The 22,096-nt window shown below is 39.5% G+C and overlaps 1 protein-coding gene across 1 annotated transcript in view; it reads left to right on the top strand.

Moving 5' to 3' along the window:
• Positions 1-22,096, top strand: part of LOC128861075 (uncharacterized) — an 85,633-nt gene that overhangs the window by 30,179 nt on the left and 33,358 nt on the right. The window contains exons 5-10 of the mRNA XM_054098962.1: positions 5,821-5,988; positions 7,894-8,075; positions 11,172-11,192; positions 12,632-12,988; positions 17,755-17,966; positions 18,074-18,353. Coding sequence (XP_053954937.1) covers positions 5,821-5,988; positions 7,894-8,075; positions 11,172-11,192; positions 12,632-12,988; positions 17,755-17,966; positions 18,074-18,353 — 1,220 coding nt within the window. The remainder of the gene's footprint in view (positions 1-5,820; positions 5,989-7,893; positions 8,076-11,171; positions 11,193-12,631; positions 12,989-17,754; positions 17,967-18,073; positions 18,354-22,096) is intronic.

The raw sequence follows: 22,096 nt of genomic DNA, 5'->3' as shown, positions 1-22,096 counted from the left end.
TCCACCAAATTGCCTCCCAGTATAGACGCTTACTATAGTCGTTAGAGCAACGATGCGTTTCAGATTTGCATCCGAATCAACCATACTTCCGTTCGTAGAAGAAAGCGTCAGAGCGCTGAGATGTAAATGAGCTATTCCAGCCTCCCCAAGATCAGCTACCGAATTGGCAGGGTTTACGGAGTCAAGCTCATTATCACTCAGCATCAGGTGCTCGATAGAGCTTCGTATAGAGTCTGCCGAGGATGCACCGTCTGATATGTGTCCATCCTCAACCAGCTTGCTTCCTCCAGGGCCCTAATTCCCAACTCAGGTCGTCTTAGTAGCAAATGAGTTTTGGCCTACGCATCCGATACCCAAGCAGGGAGGATTACCAAAGGTGCGGGTATCCCGTGCAGAAAAGTCCTGGTTTGCATTCATTCCGTATCTGAATGGCCTTATTTATACTCTTCAAGGGAGACACTGTTGAAGAGGAAACAGTTGATCGACATTTCTGGCCCAGATCCGTAGAGTTCTGTTTCACCTAAATAATCTCTCTTTTTCTCGTTTGACAGCGAGGGATATTACTATGATTATTAGCAGGGTCACCATGCGTAGGTTGTGAATCTTCATCACGCACTAACGGTCTTGGCTTAGTAGAGGCTATGGTTGAAGGGAGCTTATTGTAATGTCCTTATCTAAGCCCTGCATTTGATCTCACAATCAGTCATAGTCAATTCTAAGGACAAATAACTTAACCTCGACGCCATCTAAATCTCTGACATTAGATTTAGTTATGATAGCAGTGTAGTGAAATGGTCACTTTTAGGCCTCAGAAGTTCATTGTAGTGCATCACTGGGGAAACTGATTCATCAGAATATCAAAGTACATTCTCCTCCATTAATTTGTGCTTTAGAAATCTGAAATATTGAGATATTCTTAAATGAAATAAAGAACAACTGTAGCCTCTTTTTCGTGTATATACCGGGTGTTTTTTTAGTTATATAATTAAGTATCGACATCGATAACTATGGTTTGATAGCAGAGCGTGTTGACATATCTATTCAGTAAGGTTTGGTAAGTCATCATAAGTTGTTTAACACCAGAACAACACTTCCAAATTTTGGACATTTAACGTAGGTTGATCTGGCTAGCTAAAAGCCATCACATAGACGCGTTGGCCCTTAGTGGTACCAGATGGAGCTTGACCCTCACGTTTCCTTGTAGTAGGCGTCTTGTAATAAGCCGTAAGTCGTTTGCGAATCGAAGTAAGCTCTGAAGCTCTAACCCCGAGAGACATTCTAACCTGTCATATTGTAGAGCTCCTAAACATTTCATTCGGGTTCCAGCTAATGCAGGGCCAGAACATAGAAGAACATAGGTTTTTCTTATAGACGGTTCAGGGAAATACGCCCCGTTGCTAATGTTGATTTTCGACACGAAATCGTCCTCTTCATTGTTGAGATTGATAAAGGCTTGAGAGTAATTAACGCACGACGGATGGTCAAAAGGTATTAACTGATACATAGCCTGCATTTGGTATGGGAACATGTGCCAGTTTTTCATTAAAATTCGCTCTAAGGTCCTTATGGTGAGGCTCAATTGTGGGGTCCGTCATCTGGTTGATATTTCTACACTCTAAGCAATATTGGCTGCCACAGCCGCGATATTCTCGGTGGCACGATCAGTCTGGTGGCGGCCACGCCCTACAATGTTTCATGTGGCCACATTCTGTTGGAGTCAAGCAGCTAAGCGCCGCAATGTTTGCTCAGTTGGCGCATTACGATAAGGACATCGTTGTCGGTGTTCACGACCGATTAATGTTCACAGACTGATTATAATAATTATTGATAAAAAAACCATTGTCATAATTATTGCACTCTTTTGCGAGGTATAGCACTCCTTTGTTTGTTTGTTGGTATACTGCAGCTGTCTAATTCACAAGTGTAAAATATGTATGACGTACGGCGCCATTTGAAAAAACTAAATATAATATCTTTATAGTTCCAGGGCCGGTGTTGATTTTGAATAAAATATAATTTTTTTATGAAATTATTATCATTTCTCTTTATTAAAATAATACTGGTATGGCTCAATTACATATAGAACAAAACATCGGCCAAATTGCCGCTGCGAATTCGGCGGCACACCTCCATCCGATGGTCCAAATTTTCGATGACGTTGAGGCATAATTGAGGTTCTATGCCGTTAATATGCCAAATTATCTCAGCCTTTAGCTCTTGAATTGTTTCTGGCTTATCAACGTACACCTTTTCTTTCAAATAACCTCAAAGAAATAAGTCCAACGGTGTCAAATCACATGATCTTGGCGGCCAATTGACATCGCCGTGACGTGAGATTATTCTGTCATCAAATTTTTTCGCGCAAAAGAGCCATTGTTTCGTTAGCTGTGTGACAAGTGGCACCATCCTGTTGAAACCACATATCGTCCACATCCATATCTTCCAATTCGGGCCATAAAAAGTTCGTTATCATCTCACGAACGATATTGAACACTATTCACAGTAACTGCCTGACCGACCTCATTTTGGAAAAAATACGGCCCAATGATGCCGCCGGCCCATAAACCGCACCAAACAGTCACTCTTTGTGGGTGCATTAGTTTTTCGGCAATCACTCTTGGATTATCAATCGCCCAATTGCAGCAATTCTGCTTATTAACGAATCCACTGAGGTGAAAATGTGCCTCATCACTGAAGATGATTTTCTTCGAAATTCGAACGCCCGTTTTCATAATAAGCTTGAATAACTTTAACGCGTTACTCGATTGTGTATCTTTCCATGATTCAAATTGAATTAGTCTGATATTGACAAATGTCAAATGAAATGCTGAAAAAAGCTTTACGTTTAGGTGTGGTTCTCATTCAACATCGGCCGTTGAAATTTAACCACCCTTTATAACATTTCCCTTACAGCTTACGAGTGGGTCTTCCTTCCAATCGGGTAGCAACAAGCTTAGTGCAGTTTCACATCAATGCATGGCTCCGAATCGTGACAGCTCTTTTATGTGCATTGAGTCGGGCTTAATATACTGTGCTAAGTGCTGTTTTATCTCGGTTAATAATTTTTTTTCATGAACTGGTTTTTCTTTTTTCAAACACTTTTCGAGCACTTTCCCTCTATGTGTGCCATGTTTTCTATGTAAATTTAATATCTCGCGCTTAATTTTGCTCCATGGTATTTCGACAAACTCTAAGCTGCGCTGATTAAAGGGGGTGGCAACACTTTGCAAATGGCAAAATAAGAATAAATCTAACACGCTTCGCCACTTTTCGAAGTGCTCGTAGTTTCCTTTCTCTATGCCATTCACCACTAAATGGCGAACTGTAATAAGAGTACAACTCTTTTTGCATGGGAATGTGGAAAATCCATCAGTGAGAGTTGGTTGATGGAATTGTAGTTGAAATTTGTAGGTAGTGGTTTTTTCGAAAATTAAGATTTCCCTGGTGTAATAAGTGGAATAAGAAGTGAAGTACTTTTAATTTATATTTGTGGTAAAGTTTCCACATTACAAAGTAAAAATTGACACATAAAGCACAAATTACATATGTGCACACACACGAAGTGTGTTCAAAAATAAGGTGAAGGTTTCAAATTTCGCGGGCTATGTACTTTCGACTTTCCATTATTATATTCTTCTACGTTGGTACACTCGTCTCGAAGATATATTCGCGGTTTTAGCAAAAAAGCAAGTTTAGTTTGTTTATGAGATGCGTAAATAAGACGTGTTCGGCGAAAAAAGAGGACCAAAGAAGTTGCAACAAATTTTGTGTAAAAAATGGGGATAAATGGAATTAAGTGCTCAAAACCACGTGAAATGTTGGCTTACGTCGAGAGTACTCTGAGTCAAAAAAATGTTTAAAATATAGAAAACTTTTCACAGAAGGTCGAGCAGATGTGAATGACGACGCTCGCTCGGGACGCTCCAGCACATCAACAACCGATGAAAATGTTGAGAAAGTGAAGAAAATTGTTATGGAGAATTGTCGAGTCACAATTTGAGAAGTTGCTGAAGATGTCGGCACAGTCGGCATATCGGTTGGCTCATACCACACAATCTTTTCGGAAATTTTGGGTATGGAACGTGTGGAAGCGAAGTTCCTTCCAAAATCGCTGAATTTTGACCAAAAGCAACGTCAACGATTATCCAGATTTGCTTAAAAGGGTCTTAACTGGTCACGGATCATGGGTATATGGTTATGATGGTGAAACCAATCGCCCCAATGGAAGAGTCCAAGAGAGCCAAGACCAAAAAAACACACGCCAAGTTCGAACAAAAATATCAAGGTTTTGCTCACTCTTTTCCTCGATTACCATGGCGTAGTGCATCAAGAGTTCTTACCACAATGTCGTACGGTAAATGCGCCGTTTGCGTGAAGCAATACGTAAAACTGCCCGGAGATGTGGAAAAAATCGGCGATTTTGGGACGTCCTTGGCGACGCCTTGGCCGGTTTTGATTTGGCCTCTTTGGATTAGAAAGAGCATCACCAGTCGAAAACCTTTCGCACAAATTTTAACAACTCGCGTGGCGTGTACTGTTCCATGGTAAAAATTTGCTTGGACTGATGCTTCCAACGCAGTATGTCATTAAACGATCTGACGTATCTGTCAAAAGATACAGAGCTGCTTGCAACCTCTTCCCACCTCTCAACCAATTTGTTGATTCCAATTTTTAAGGACCTCTTTGTTATCTAAGGCCTTCATATGGTTTGACAGGGAGCCTAAAAGATGGTAATCGGCCGGTGCAAGGAGTTCGGCTTTGACGAATTGTGCAAGATGGGGTCTGCTGTTGTCGTGAAGAAGTATGGTTTGGCCATGTCGATCAGGTCTTTTCACGCGGTTTAACTGAGCAATGTAGACCTTCTTGTTGATCGTGGCATTCTTTTCGAGCATTTTTCAGTGCACCACACCCCCTCAGCTTACCAAACACATATCATGATCTTCTTTGGATGAAGATCCGACTTAACTCTTGGCTTTGGCGCACCTCCTGGAGCCATCCACTCCTTTCTTTGCTTCATATTGATGCATAGGCACCATTTTGGTTCAAAAAGCACCATTTATGACCGCGCGTTGGTCGATGGCGGACGACCCAGGCTCCCAGGCTCCCAATTTTTCGGTAAATCTCATTGAATGAAGGTGATTGATAATTGTTCGAAGATCGCAGTTCATTTTTTCCGCCAATCCTTGACTGGTTTGGCGACCGTTCTCTTCAAAAGTGATTTGAGACGTTCTTAATCGAATTTAGAAGATCATCCGCTGCGGGACGCGTCATCGACGTCAAAGTCGCCATTATTGAACTTTGCAAACCATTTCCGTGCTGGAGATTCAGCTGTGAGGCCTTCACCATACACGCCGCAAATATCCAGTGCTGATTCGATAGCTCTTTCACCTCGATGAAAAGCAAAGAAAGCAGGTGTCGAAAATCTTGATTTTTGCCTTCTGGGTATTCCATTTCTAAGCTTCAAAAAATTAAATAACTCAAAAATATCTTCAACATAAATTTGTAGAGCAGCAATTTGTAATTCCGCCAACTCCAAAATCGCGTTAACTCCTAATATTTTGGTGGTCCCTTGGATTACGAGTAATCGCGATTCCATTTTGTGTGTGTCTATATGTAACATAAGTTCGTGAAGCAGCGTTTTGAGAGAAGCTTAGATAAAGGAATTTTTAATATTTCCCACGAATTATGCCCACTCATAATTTACTCGCAATTTTAAAAAGAGCTTTTAATTTTTTTAAAAACAAATTTCATTTCTCTGAAATCAATTACCCAAACGCGTGCACAAACATTCGTAAATATGTATCTTATTTTTTATTGTAGTTTTGTGCTGTCGAAGACCGCCTCCTGGGGCTACCTGAAGAATGGCAAATTCGATGGGATGATTGGAGCGCTGGTACGCAAACAAACGGATATTGGTGGTTCGCCGATTTTCTTTCGCATCGAACGTGCCAAAGTGATTGATTACACGACACGGACGTGGGTGGCCAGGTGAGTGAGAGGCGGGCAAAAAAAAAAACAAAACAAAAAAAAATAGAGTAAAATAAAAAAATAATCGCTAGCTGAGTGAAAATGATAAATGGTAAAATAAGAAGAATGCAGCAAAAGTTCAGTTAAAGCTAGAAAGGCATGTCGCCAGTTTTTTCTTGTTTTTTTGTTGTAGCCACAGAGCAAAGGAGTCATGGCCAGTGTACTTAGTTTGTGACAGGCATTTTATTTGCTTATTTAGACTATGCGGTTGTTGAGTGTGGCGGCTGGAAGTGTGGCATACCATAAATGTGCGACTGAATGGTCGACCGTGCGCGCTATCGGACGTGATTGGAGTGATTGCTGTCAGCGTTGTTGTAATTGTTGTGCAAAAGATTTTTTTTAATACGAATAGTTGTTTTTGTTGTTGTTATTATTGTTTTTGGGTTTTTAGAATATTTTGAAAAGCAATTTGTTGAAAGCTTTGCACTTGAAAGCATCAACTTAGTGCTGTCGGCGAGCGCTCAAGTGCACAGGTGAGGAGCACAAGTAAAGAGAACAGGTGAAGAGCATGTCACACCATTCGATGGCAGTGGATGTGACTGCGACTGTGGGTGTGGATGAGATGAGGAGGGCATTGCTTATTTTCCTAATGTCTTTATTGTTGGCCTACCTGTTACCTTTGTTGCTTTCGGTGCTTTTGTTGCTTTTATTGTTGTGGTTTATTTAATTTCCCATATTGTAAGCTGTCAATACCATGAAAAATGATATTAAAACGACCAACACGAGACCCGCCGTTTAACACCCAATTTTTTTTCGTATTACAATGCTTGTCAACATTTGTTGGTGTTGTTCGTATTCGTTCGTGTATTTGTTGTCAGTATTATTGGCGAGATAAATGTTTGTAAGTTTGCCCTTTTGCGGTTGACATGCATAAATCTTTCCGACAATAACGCTAGCAAAAAGTCAAATAGGGCAAAGAGAGAGAGGGCGAGAGAGCATAAGGGCATTTGTTTGTTTGATATAAACACAGGAATACTCATATATAAGCACATACATGCACACATACATACAACTATATTGATGTGTATTAGTTGATATTGATGACTGGCTATATATACATACATATGCGTGTATTTACAGCTGCACACACACCTACACACGCACATTTACTTATGCATGCAGAGCAAGCTATGCGGGCCTTTGCTGCTCCCCTCCGTAATGCACCGTTTAAATACTCATTTCTCTTCTTAAACGCACCAAATTTATGCGTCGCTCAATTTTTTCGCGACGCTCTGCTGCGTCTAACCTTATCAGCCTGTGTGGCTGTGTGCTGCACGTGTGCCTTGTTGTTGCACTTGTATTTATTGCATTTGAGTTCATTTGTTTCTTCTTTTTGTTGGTGATTGCTTGTGATTCTTTTTTTGCTCTGCCTCCTGCTGTATTAACGACAATTTAATGCTAGCGTTGTCGCTGCCACGGACACCATCGCTTAGAGTTACTCCGGTTGCTTCCCGCTGTGTGTCGAAAGGTCGTACAAACGTTGACTTGATGGCAACTTAAGTGGCAATGAGACGCTGACATAGTGCGGGCGTTTGGCGGCAGTTGGCTTAGAGACATGGCGTCGGACAAGCAATTTGTTCTGTCCATAATACCTACCCACCACATACACACACATACTTACAATGCTGCACGTACTCCCATAAGATTGACACATTAATTGAAACTAGATCCTGCTGGGGACATGTTTGTTGATTTAATTTCTTGGTGTAAAATAAGATTTATGTTTGTGGCTTTTCACCTGCTACGCGTACGCCTTAGTGAATCGGCTGCTAGTTCGTTTGTGTGTGGTGTGATGGCTAACTGTGGGCTCCCTTTATGAGTGCCATGTAATGTGGAATAAAATTTAAATATCATTTAAATTTACAGGCCCTGCTTCATATTTCGACATCCGCCAAGTACGACAAAGGATCGCATTGTGTTTTTGCAACCCTTCTCAAATACCGTTTGGATTTTATTGGGACTTTGTGGCATCTTTACCATATGCTTACTGTGGCTATTGTCCAGGGTAGAGAGACGTTTGGACGCTTTTGGTGTAGTAAAACGATTGGGTAAGTAAAAAATACGAGGGTAAATAAACAACAGAATAGCTTTCTTTTTTTTATGTGTGTTATGTATTTGAACATCTAGGGTGGGCCATATAGCGTTTGCTTTTTGAACCACCTACTTTTTTGACATGCCAAATGTGTTCATAATTTACTTAAAGGCTTGACATTTACGAAATGGGACGCTATACGCTTGAACAAAATTGGGAAATATTGAAAACCTGTTTCCAAAATGGTTCTTTTCTGATGAAGCTCATTTTCACATCGGTGGCTACGTCAATAAGCAAAATTGTCGGATTTGGGGCTCAGAAAATCCACACGTTACTGTAGAGAAGCAAATGCATCCACAACGAGTCACTGTTTGGTGCGGTTTTTGGTCTGGCGGCATCATCGGGCCATTTTTTTTTCGAAAATGAGCGAGGAGCCGCGGTTACAGTAAATGGCGAGCGTTACCGTGACATGCTCAACGAGTTTTTGTTTCCAAAAATTGAACAGGATGACATGGACGACATTTGGTTTCAACAGGTCGGTGCAACTTGTCACACTGCCAAAGTTACACTCGAACTTTTGGCTACCGTTTTTGAAAACCGCATAATCAGCCGAAATTTCGATATCAATTGGCCGTCTCGGAGCTGTGATTTAAGCCAGTTGGACTATTTTTTGTTGGGAGCCATTAAGGACAAATGCTATGCGAACCATCCAGAGACGATTGATGCTTTAAAACACGAAATCAAAGTTGCCATTCATGAAATTAGAGCCCAAACAATCGAAAATGTGCTTAAAAATTGGGTTGATCGAATTGCCTACTGTAAAGCCAGACTGGCAGTCATTTGCACGATACTATTTCTCATTCATAAATGACAATGTTCAATCTTCAAAATAAAAAACAAAGTTTGAAAAAATATTGATAAGTTTTTTTTTTATAGCCGATTCAAAAAGCAAATTTTACATGACCCACCCTATATAAGAAGTATTGGTTGATTTAGCAAATTTTACGTGGAGACATCGGCTTATGTTTAGCTGCAAACGATTTAAATAGCACCAATTCTGGACATTGTGTAGGTCCGATTGTAGCTTTTCAGAGTCACGAGTACTGTTAATGACAGCATACAAGAAATGTTCGGGAAATAAAAGTCATGACCCAATATCATTAATAAAGAGAATAAAAAGGAGGGGTTCTAGAATACTTCCCTGCGGTACACCAGAGGACGCAATAAGTGCACGGCATGTCGCATTATCAACGGCTACAACGCAGTGCCTATAGGACATTTATGACTTGAGCCACGACAAAAAAGGTGAAGTGTATACCCATTGAGGCAAATTTGGACGAGAGTATTCGGTGAGATATTTTGTCAAACGCTTTAGAGAAGTACGTGTTACCGTATGTCTTTGCTTAAAAAATGTCGACGAACTTAGAGTTGCTCGGGTGGTTAAAATAAATTTACGAAAATATTGTCAAATATAAGAAAAGTGAGGGTGGTAAAGCTAACTGGAGTGATAGGTAAATGCTTACGTTCGGCCAAGTTGTTAGTGTCGGGCAATAAAAACATGGCATTTACTATTTTTTAAACATTTTTGTATCTCCCTCAAAAAAATACTTTTATTTCAATAAATAATCCAATTAACAAAATATTTGTCAACCAAATTTTCTGGAGTTAACTTAAGTTCTCTTTTACGTCTTCTATCGGTCGTATGAGGTCGCAATTTTAGTTTCAGTAAGAGGAGAAAAGTCCGCCCGTGCCATATTAAGTGAATACGGGAGCTGGTTCAATACTACAGGGTTGCCAATATTCGACGGACCCATCTGGCAACCTTGTATCTTTTGACAGAGACGTCAGATCGCTTAATGGCATACCGCGTTGGAAGCGTCAGTGCAAGCAAATTATTACCATCAAACAGTACACGCCACGCGAGTGCTCCCAAATTGTTGAAATTTACATTCAACAAAAGAAGTCAATTATGAAAACTCAACGTGCGTATAAAAAATTAAATAATGTGAAAAGTGCGCCTTCTGAGAACACCATTAAACGTTTGTACGAAAGGTTTTCCACTGGTGATGCTCTTTCTAATCCAAAGAGGCCAAATCAAAACTGTCCAAGGCGTCGCCAAGGACATCCCAAAATCGCCGTTCTCAGCAGTTGGGCATTGCTCGGACCACTTTACAACGAATTATCCGCATTGATTTGCATTTATTCCCGTATAAGATTCAATTGACGCAAAAATTGTTGCCTGCGGACAAGCCTCGTCGATTGGAATGGGCCCAAAGAGTCATCGAAATCCATCGGGTCCGTCAAATATGGGCAACCCTGTATTTGTTGAGTTTTTGGCTGGAAGTTTGCTTCCAATCACAGCCTTCAGCAATGTTGCGCTATCGCGGTCCAAAACACAGGAAGTTTATTTACAAATCTGGTATTTGTAGACGAATTTGCTTCACGAAAGGCCACATAACTCCCCTTACCCGATTTGATCCTTTTTTTTGAGCTTGGACAGTTCATCGAGTCGGGCTTCTTTTTAATCCTTTCGGCTATGATTGTGCAACGTGTACCAAATATGCAAATAAACAAACTCTTCGAGGCATTGCCCAACATAAATGAAGCACTCAATGAATTTCTTCCTCATCCTTCAATTCTCTCTGCTATATAATTTTAGGTTCCTCTCATTATTATCTGTTTCCAGATGCAGAAAAGAGAATGCCAAATAGGAAACGGAGACATATTTTCAAGGCGCATTCATTTAAGGTGGGGACACTAGACCAACAACAATGATTTGTAAGTTTGTTTGTCACGGCAAAGTATTGGAAAAGTAGAAAACAAAAAATAAATTCGCCTTGTTTAATTCTGTGCTGACAGCCTTATGGACACGGCGAAAGAAAAAAAAATCAGCTGATTTGCCGATATCACCTTTAATAGATTCGCCTTGGATAATTTGAAAAGTTCAAGAGAGGCATATAAAAGTGGAAACAGTTGGTGTATCGCGGTGAAAAGAAGAGAACATTTTCACAAAAACAAATTCTTTCTTTGTTAGTTTGGCCTCTTGCAACTTTGCCTAGTACAGACAGAATATTTTTGTATTCGTGCATTTCTCTAGGCCATTAAAGCTTAGGCCACATAACAAGCGCCAGCAGTGACCTAGCGAAGTCACACTAAAATGCTAAGAATGATGTTTACTTACCTTACTAATTCCAAGGTCAACCTCAGGCAGCGAAAATGTATTTTTTTGACTTGTGACACGGTGCGACACGCAATCTAGACATCAGGCGAGTTAGTGGAGAGCTCCGAATGAATTAAGGCCAAAAAACCTAGTCGTTTTCAGTCAAAAAAGAAAGCAATGCTTATGGCTTCTACGGACTACAATGGTATTATACACCGTCAGAGGGTCAGACAGTTAAGAGCGATTATTATTTGGGCGTTAGGAGACGTTTATGTGAAGCAATTTGCTAAAAAATAAAGGGTTTGTTGGAAAACAACTCGTGGATTTTCCACTGTTATAATGCACCATCGCACAGTGTCATCGACATCCGTGAATTTTTGACCAAGAATGAAACGAAGACCATTCAATAGCCATCGAATTCTCCTGATATGGCTCCCTATAATTTTTTTCTGTTTGATAGAGCCAAAGAACCACTACAGGAAAGGCGTTTTAACAGTCGAAAGGAGGCAATGAAAAAATCGAAGACGGCTCTGTTGGCTATTCCGGAGAGCTGGAGGAAATGTGCGTTGCAGTTGATGCGTAGTACTTTGAAGGCGAAAATATCACTTTAGGGCAATAAAATTTAGTTTTGAATTTTCTGAATATATTCCAGGAACTTTTTGGTGGTATACTTATAATACCCTCATATAAAATTTATCAATTTTCAAGGAAAATGTCGCACATTAAATCTCATTAAATAAGTTATTGCAAATTCCGATAATACAATTTTCCTCTCCTTTTTTTCGTCTGCGGCAATGTTTGATTTTTCTTTTCACTTTAGTAATTTTTATAACCTTTGACGTCGACAGTTTTATGAAATACCGACCGAAGCGTAGACGAAGAGATGGCGGAAGAGAAGGGATATCCATAGACAATGCAAACTTTCTGACAATATAAATCAAAACTTTCAATTTTCAAGCAATGGTGAGCGCCAAAATTGCAGCTCAACGCCAGCAGGATGCATTGCAAGCTTCAGAGGACGAACGCATACCAGTGCCATGCATTGGTACAGTTAAACTTATTCATCGATTGGTGCTACCGGCAAGCCACGACTGACAAACGCGTTAGTTATTAGGTGCAATGGCAGCGGCAGGACATGCTGGGGCACTGATCAAATATCGCTTGTAAAAAGTTTGCGGCACGAACATGGCTTTGAAAAATGCGGGATCGTAGCCATTAATTTCTAGGCTACATTCCGCTCATTGCACGTTTAGTGCTTGGGGAATTTTGCGTTATTTCTTACAACGAACTGATACAAATTTTTGTCTCTCTCTCTCCCTCTCTCTCTCTGTTTTTCATGCACGCTATTTTCATTGGTATTGCAAACAATTGACTTCTTTGTGAATGCTGTGACACAAAAGGACAAGAGGTAGAGCGCGGCAATAGCATCGACACCGTCAAACAACAGAACACAATCGGCGGTAATGATGAACTACCAGGACGTTGCAATTCCACACGGACGGCGATAAGAGGCAGCACAATGCATTACTGCAGCTCCTGCATTGCCTTGGTTAGTCTAACAAAAGAGCAACGGAAACAAAAGCTGGGAAAGTTGGTCCAACAGCGAAAAGCAGACGGGCGGAAGGACGTGAAGCGTATTAGCTGCAGGCATTGCATGCTCTGGTGCGGCAATGCGTGCTGCGGCCAGACAGGCTCCGATGTGGCACAACAAGGTTTCGGCTTGCTTTTCGAGTCAGTGCTCTTCTACGTTGGCTCCATTTGCCAGCAAGGTAAGACCGAGTGGGAAGGGAGTGGGATTAAACAAATATACGCAAGAAATTTGGTAAAACGTGGAAAGCTGTCGAAATATTTGGGATGAATGTATGTGTGTGGGTCTCCTTGTGGCACGCAACGCAATTCATGCGCTCACAAGTTTACTTTTCAGCTTTGCTTTCATAACAAGTATACGAACATAAATACACACGTATATATATGTTTATATATATGTATAATCGGCGCGTATATGCTTTGTTGGGTGTTTGGCAGAGCTCCTCCTCTACCTAATTTATGACGTGCGTCTTGAAGTTGTTTCACAAATGAAGGGACCTGCAGTCACCTTCGCAGAGAGCTGCTTTTAGGGGAGTGGCAGTCCCTGCCGAGGAGCGTTTGCTATTAGGAAAAAATTTTCTACCATTTGGTGTTTCTCGCTCACGGTGTGCTTCGAACTCGGGCCCTATCGAATAGTAGTCGGGGATAAATCCTGTCGTAATTGTAGCAGCGGCTGTAATTCAGAATGCCTTTACTTTTCTGCGGTCTTTCTTAGTTCGGTTTAAGGTTGATGGGTTCAGCTGCATTTGTTTTGCTTTGTTGCGAGACTTTCATTTTGTAAACAAAGCTGAAGTACAAGTGCTTTTTCTTCAATTTGTACACGCAATGTACTCAAAATCATATTAGCAAATACATTTTCCAAGTGAAAGGAAAGCCAAATTTAGGAAAGGAAAAGCGCACGATTAAAGTCGAGTTGTTGTTGGGAAAATAAAATTTGTTTCATAATACACAGGTGTATTAAAATTGTAAATGTAAGAAGATGTGAAAAATACGAGGGCGATCTATTGAATAATCAGACTGACGCTGTAAAATATTGAATAGAAACTGCATTAGAGGTGTGGCACATACGAAGGGGTTTATTGAAAAACGGTACTGACGCTGTAAAATATTTTTTTGTAATCCTCTGCACATACGGGAATTGAAGATCATAAACTGTATTACAGGTGTGACAAATACGAGGGTGGTCTATTGAAAAACGGTACTGACGCTGTAACACATTTTTTTTAATTCCCTGTACATAAAAAGATTAACGCAGGAATAAAGAAGATAACCTACTTTACACGTATGACAAATACGAGGGTGGTCTATCGAAAAACAGTACTGACGCTGTAAAATAACTTTTTGTAATTTTCTGCACAGAAAAATACCAATACAGGAATAGAAGATTATAAACTGCATTACAGGTGTGATACAGACGAGGGGGGTCTATTGAAAAACGGTACTGACGCTGTAAATTATTTTTTTAATTCCCTGTACATAAAAATACTAATACAGGAATAGAAGATTATAAACTGCATTACAGGTGTGTCACAGTTTATAATCTTCTATTCCGAGGGGGGTCTATTGAAAAACGGTACTGATGCTGTATAACATTTTTTTAATTCCCTGTACATAAAAAGATTAACGCAGGAATAGAAGAATATAACCTCCTTACACGTCTAACAAATACGAGGGCGGTATATCGGAAAACAGTACTGACGTTGTAAAACATTTTTTTTAATTTCCTGCATATAAATTTACTAATGCAGGAGTAGAACATACGAGATGTGACAAATACGAGGTGGGCCTATTGAATAATGAGGCTGAGACTTCAAACAGTTTTATTCAAATTCCCTTCACATAAAACTATAAAAGCAAGAATAGAAATCGTTTTAGAGCTATGACCAATACGAGGTGGGTCTATTGAATAACGATGCTAATGGTGTTAAATATTTTGTTTTAATTTCGTGCAACAAAAAATACAAATGCTAGAATATAAATTGCTGGGTCTACAAAATAACCATACTAACGCAGTAAAATATATATTTTTTTTAATTACTTGCACTCAGAAATACTAATGCAATAATATAAATTACGAGGTGGGTCTATTGAATAATGAGGCTGACGCTGTGAAACATTTTTTTTAAATATCACTCACATAAAAGCGCAAATGTGAGAATAGAAATTGCAATACTGCAATACAGGTATGACAAATACGAGGTAGGTCTAGTAAATAACAGCACTGATGCTGTGAAACATTTTGTTTTAAATTTCCTACACACAAAAATACTAATGCAATGATAGAATAATAGAAACTACGTTGCACGTATGACAAATACGAGGGGGGTCTATTGAAAAAAGGTAGTGATGATCGAGAAACTGTTTTTCTTGAGCGTACATTTTTCCATTTATAATAATAATTTATTTTTTAGTTGAAATTTGCTGCAGATTGGAAATCTCAAACGGTCACATCTTTTCTGAATATTATTTTTTGGCATCGAAAAAGTGATAATTTTTATAGGGTGTTTTTTAATAAAAAAAATGGTTCTTGAGGGTAATTTTTTCGCTTTGTAATAAAAATTTATTTTTTAGCTGAATACTTTTTGAAGATTCAATAGCTAAAAAGGGCACATCTTTTGCGAGGGTTACTTTTCCCGCCGAAGTATTTTAGTTTTTGGGGGTATTTTTTAATCAAACAACATTTTTTCGCTGTGTAATATAATACAATATAAAAATATTTTTTAGTTGAGATTTGCTTGCCGATTGGAAATCTCGAAGGACCACATCTTTTCCGAATATTATTTTTTTGCATCGAAAAAATTATAGTTTTCTGTAGGGTAAGTTTGATTGAAAAAATTGTTCTTTTTGAGCATAATTTTTGCGCTCTATAATAAAAATGTATTTCTCAGTTGAATATTTTTGGCAGATTGAAAATCTTACTTACGTTAACTTATCCCATGAGACTTATACCTTCGTTCAATAATGTGTGTGACTAATTAATTAAAACACATTTTTTTGCCAAAATTCGTTTTTATTCATCAACATAGTCCCCTTTTAGGGAGATACAATCATTCCAACGCTTTTCCAATCTCTCGATATCGCCTTTGTAAAACGATTTTTCTTTGCCTTTAAAATAGGCCTCAGTTTCGAAGAGCCAGTAGTCGCTGGGGGCCAAATCTGGAGAATACGGTGGATGGGGAAGCAATTCGAAGCCCAGTTCGTTCAATTTTGCCATCGTTTTCATTGATTTGTGACACGGTGCATTGTCTTGGTGGAACAACACTTTTTTCTTCGCCATATGAGGCCGTTTCTTTGCGATTTCGTCTTTCAAAGGCTCCAATAACGCTATATAATAGTCGCTGTTGATGGTCTGCCCCTTTTGGAGATAGTCGATGAATATTATTCCATGCGCATCCCAAAATACAGACGCCATAATCTTGGCAGCCGACTGTTGCGTCTTTGGTCGCTTTGGGCGGCTTTCACCGGCTGCATGCCACTCTGCAGACTGCCGATTTGACTTTGGAGTGAAATGGTGGATCCGTGTTTCATCCATTGTGATGTACCGATGGAAAAACTCCGACTTCTGTCCAAACAGCTCTTTGAATCATCGATTCCTTGTTGTTTTTGCTCCGGTGTGAGCAAACGCGGCACCCATTTGGAAAACACCTTTTCCATACCCAAATGTTCGTGTATTATGGTGTGAACACTGCCTGCTGATATCTTTAGAATGTCAGCAATCTCCCTCACTTTCACTTTACGGTCGGACATAATGATTTTCAGTGTTTTTTCAACGTTTTCCGGAATAACAGCGTCATTTGGCCTTCCAGTAGATGGAATGTCATCGGTGTCTGTACGACCACGTTTGAATTCGGCATACCAATAACAAATGCTTCTTTTTGATGGAGCAGAGTTCGAATAATGTTTTTTAAGCCATTCCTGGCATTGAACAGTATTTTTTTTCATTAAAAAACAATAATAAATCAGCACACGGAATTGCTTTGAATTCATTTTTTTTTTTAACTCAAAAGTAGCGTCGCTTAAAGCACTGTAACTTGTAAACAAATGGTCGGATTAACATATGATTTTGACAGTAAGCCTAAAAAGGTTGCCAACTTTCGAAAAAAATATTGATTTAGTACTAGTGCCGCCATCTATGTATCAGTCACACACATTATTGAACGCTCTGGCATAAGCCGGTTTCACGTAACCTACGTCCATGAATATTTTGACGAAACTCGAAAAATTAGTTTGATGATTAAAAAGATAAATATCGAAATATGAATAATATAATAAAATTAATAAAAATTTTTAATTGAAAAATAATAATTAAACATAATTCTTTCGATTGAACTGATACTGATTACTACAGAGAGAAATATTATAGAAAGATTTTTTTTGGCGACTTCAATCTGTTTTTTTTTCGTAAACTCAATGTGATGCAAGGTGTTTTTTGATCCCAGACACATTTTCCGCATGTAAGCAATATAAAATAGTTAATCGCAAATATCTTCATAAGAAACTTTACAAGCTGAGAGATGTGACGTATTCTTTTGGTTAACTCTGTAGTGCGCCTGATTGCACTTATCCACACTTTTTTGGACAACACTGAGCAACGGAAAGGCTGCAGTCATACGAATATACTTATGCGTGATGACAATGATGTAGGGCCCGCGTTCGAGACCAACTGCGAGCATGAAAGTCGAAATGAAAGAAAAAGTTTTTTTCTGATAGCGGACAATAGAAATCTGCCATGCCATGTAAGATTTTCGTTAAAGTCTTTATCCCGTTCGAAGTCGATTTAAAATTGTACGTCGTTCTTATGAAGACAACAGCTAAACGCCTGCCGCGAATTGGAGGAGGAACTCGTTCAAACACGCCAATTATTTGGTATTCTTGCATTTTATGAATTTCTCTTTATCGTTTAAATGAAACTTTGCTCATCGAATGGCTCTTGTCGTCCCGGCATTAGGACTGACATTTTCGACAAGTTTCTTTTCGGGTCGCTGCGTTGTTCTGACTAGTCTATTGTTCGCCTTTGCTATCTATCAATTCTATTCGGCCAGCATTGTGGGCACTTTGCTAATGGAAAAACCAAAAACGATACGAACACTGCGTGATCTGATACACAGTTCACTGGAGGTCGGTGTGGAAGACATTGCCTACAATCGTGATTTCTTTTTGGTGAGTAAAAACTGCGAAATAAAAAAAAAATTATTAGAATACAGCTGCATGATTGAATAATTTCCGGTACAAATTTGCTTCTTAATTTTTTCGCTTTGTTTCTCTAGCGCACCAATGACCCTGTGGCTATTGAATTGTACGCCAAGAAGGTGAACAGTATACCACTGAGTGGTGAAACGCTTGCTGAGACAGCAGGTAGAAATGCAACAGTGCCACAAATGTCTGGGGTACCCGGCTCCCAACCAAACGTAGTACTTACCGAGGCGCAAAAGGCCAAAGCTTACAGGGACATATTGCATAGTCATGTGACGGGTGCGCACGCCAAGACGAATGATGCATCCAATTGGTATGATCCGGATTATGGTGTGAATAAGATACGTAAAGGAAGTGAGTATGTGCAGATTAAGTGTTGCTTGCCACAAATCTAAGTTGACACCTAAACACTTTAAGTTGTTATTTGAATATTTATTTAATGGTTTTACTTACAATTTTCATCAATTAAAAGCACATTTCTTCTCAATAAAACGTTTTTCCATTTTTCTACACACTTGAATAGCAAGGCAACCACATAGAATGTACATACAAATACCTTAAAAATATATTTAAATACATATTTGGTTTTGTTTTTTTGTTTTTGTATTTATTGCAGAGTGTAAAAATGATATCTATTTACCCATCAGAATTTAACTGCAGGGCTTTTAAACTACAATTACGTAAGCAAAACCAAAAAACTGGCAACAAAGGAAGTGAAATGTTGTCATGAACATCATGCTTTTTGCTGCTGTTGTTGCCGTTACTGTTGAATGCCTGTTGTAACCGAAACGGGAAACCGGGCACCACAAACCGAAGAAATGCAAGAATAATTCCCAACGCTCTAGCGTTTTTGCTATGCGTTCTGCTTTCCTATCTATGGCTCTTGTTGTTGGTTTTTGAACGCTTACTGCACTTGGCGTTGGATATGGAAATTACTTGTGCATTTGTGCTTTCAACGCACACAACCGCACTGAGCTCGTTTAACATATGAGTACTTCTTCTGCATGTGCGAATAGCAAGCACGAGTGTGTGTTGGTACGAACATGAATATGCGCATGCAGACTCGTACATGTGTGTGTGTGCTCGCTTCGGGTAGTGCCCATAGAAGGCCATAAGTTTGCGGTTTTGTATTTCATTTCGTTACAGTTATACTTTAGATACTAGGATAGCTAATTTTCTCGTTGGTTGGTAGGGCGCCTTAAAGTGCGAATCGGCATTTGTTATAGCATTTTTTTTCTGCTCTACACAGAAATAATTTCACTAGAATATGAAATATTGGAGTACAATTAAATTGATAAATCATAACCAGGATAATGGAAGAGACAATCTTACACCTTCTGTGCCATTGTCCTGCTCTATCCAGAGAGAGATTTGCTATTTTAGGCAGACAATTTTTTAACGAATTGGAAGATTTCAAATCCGCAGAAATAGGAGGTATTCTAAAATTTTTGAGAAGCACACACTGGTTTTAGGAGAAATAGGGAAAGCTCCCCACGCGGCATTACAATGGGCTATGAGCCTGAGTGTGTGCCACAGGACAACCGCTTCAACCTAACCTAACCTAACCAGGATGATGTGGTTGAAATTAGAAGAATATTAAATTGTACAATTCAAGTAAGTTTATCATATTTTAAGTAGGTAACAGACCTCCATTTGGCCGGTACAGTGTACAGCAGAAGATTTGACACCCTACCAATTCGAAGATGTTTTTTAAGAACATATCACGGAAGGTTTTGATTATTTTAATATTTTATTAAACATTACAACATCAATTCGTACATACGTTCTCGCGACAGGGCTGCAGAACTATCATAGGTATGCTAACATGTCACAATCTATTGGCTGCACATACCTACAAGATAGGGATTGCTAACACGGACAAATACAGGAAATGCAGAGAGGATGTTGAGGAAACTTTAGAACACCTTCTGTGTGTTTGTCCGGCATTATTAAAAACGCGTTTAAAATGCATGGGAGCCCCATTGTTTGAGGATTTGGAGGACGTCTCAAAAGCGGATCTCCCAGTGCTGCTTAGATTCGCTAAAAGCGCTGACATCCTACATGATGTCTACTTTAGGTATTCATAGAGGTCGGTCTCCATCTGGTATCGCTAAGGACCAAAAGGTGTAGCGTGGCTTGTCGCCAACCAGACTAAACTAACCTAACCTAAACATTACAGGGTGCGGCACTCGAAGTGTAACTGACTAAAAAGGCCATAAATTAAGTTTGGAAAATTACTTTTACTCTAAGTTAAAAAATGTGTGAAAATAACACAAAATTAAGAATCAATTTACTTTTGCTCGATATGACCTCCTTTTGCCTTGAATCGCAAGCTTCCCGAATGGGACTTCCAGGTATTTTGGCCCACTCGTGGACAATAACTTATTTCAGCGCCTCGAGTCTGGTGAATCTTTTAGTCCGGACTTGCTCTCCAAAACGACCCAAAGATAATAATACACCGGATTCGCGTTTGGTGAATTTGAGAGCCATTGTGTGCACCTTATGAAGTTCGGAAAGTTATTTTTTAGTTTTTCTTGGTTCACGCGAGACGATGCCGAGTCCTGTTGAAACGTCCATGGCCTGCCACTGAAATGTTTTGTCTGTCCACGGTTTCAAAGCAATCTTCAGTATACTTTTCCGATAATATTTCGCAATTACCTTGACGCCAGGCACGATGGAAACGATGGATGGAGAGCGCCCATCTGCGGTTACAGCGGCCCAAACCATTACCGGTGCTGCCTTCTGTTGGCCAACTGATGACTCAAATAAATGTTATCGTTTTGGGAGTTTATAAGCCCAGACTGTTATGACAGAGTTGCGACGAAAATTTCCCAATAAACTGATTTCAAGAAACTCCGAATTTCGTTGGCCCCCCAGGTCGCCTGACCTTACTGCACCTGACTTTTTCTTGTGGGGTTTATGTAAACAAGAAGTTTATAAAACAAAGCCAACAAATTTGGATGAACTAAAACAATCCATTCGGTCAACAATTGCGGCTATTCCTGTCGCAACTCTCAAAGCAGCAATGAACAACTTTTTACTAAGATGCCGCACTTGTGTCAACGAGCATGGGGGGCATTTAAATTCAATTATTTTTAAAACTACAATAGTTAAGCTACATTTAATAAAATTTAATGACCTTCAACTTGAAAAAAAAATAAATGAATTCCATACACAAAATTCATCAGCCACCCTGTACTTCATCTATTAGCCGTATCTTCACTACGTGCGCGATGTGTTTGCGATCGTTGTCCTGCAGGAAACAAAATCTACTAGACCATCCCATTTTTTCAGCTCTTCATAACAAGTTTTCTTGAAGGATTTTTAAATACACTTTTTTTGCCACTATTTAATCAATAAAAACAAGATTGTCAACACCTGATGTGGACATGCAGCCCCAAACCATTGCACCTCCACCTCCATGCTTGGTCGTTTCAATTGAATTTTCTGGATTTAATTATTCATTTCGCTTCTTCCGCACTTTAAGTCGCCCATCATATCCGAAAAGGTAATATTTCGATTAGTCGGAGAAAACTACTTTGTCCCAGAAGTCACATTCTTTGAGTTGATAAGTTCTGGCAAAATCGACCTTTTATTTCTGTTAATATGACTGTCTGAAAGGGTGTTCTTCTAGAAATACCTGCCTCCTAACCACTTCGCGTGATTGACCTTCGCTCTATATCCGATCAAGCAATGGTGTTTAGAGATGCTCGCAATAGAGTAGCTATATTCAAAGTACTTTCGAAGGATTTTTTTCTACCTTCATCTCTCTCAATTAACTTTCTAGTGCGGCCTAATCTCTGCTTATTTTCGATCCTTTTCCCTTGTTGAATCTTTGGATTACCTTCTGCACTGTTGTTTTACTCCCGCTCATGGTTTTCCCGATTTCTGAGTATGATTTTCCATCTTTATGGAGATTTTTGATATGCACTGTTTATATGGGTGCCATAAAATACATCAGGTTTGAATTCAGAGTATGTATGCACCTAGTGTTGCGGGATCCATCAAATGGCGGACTACGTAGGTTAGACGGCAAGAGTACCACATGCACACTTCAAGTAGCACTAGAGTGCGATGTTGATACCATAATGTGGACC

The sequence above is a fragment of the Anastrepha ludens genome, chromosome 4, assembly GCF_028408465.1.
Source record: "Anastrepha ludens isolate Willacy chromosome 4, idAnaLude1.1, whole genome shotgun sequence".
Lineage (NCBI taxonomy): Eukaryota > Metazoa > Arthropoda > Insecta > Diptera > Tephritidae > Anastrepha > Anastrepha ludens.
This window is presented reverse-complemented; position numbering and strand designations above follow the sequence as displayed.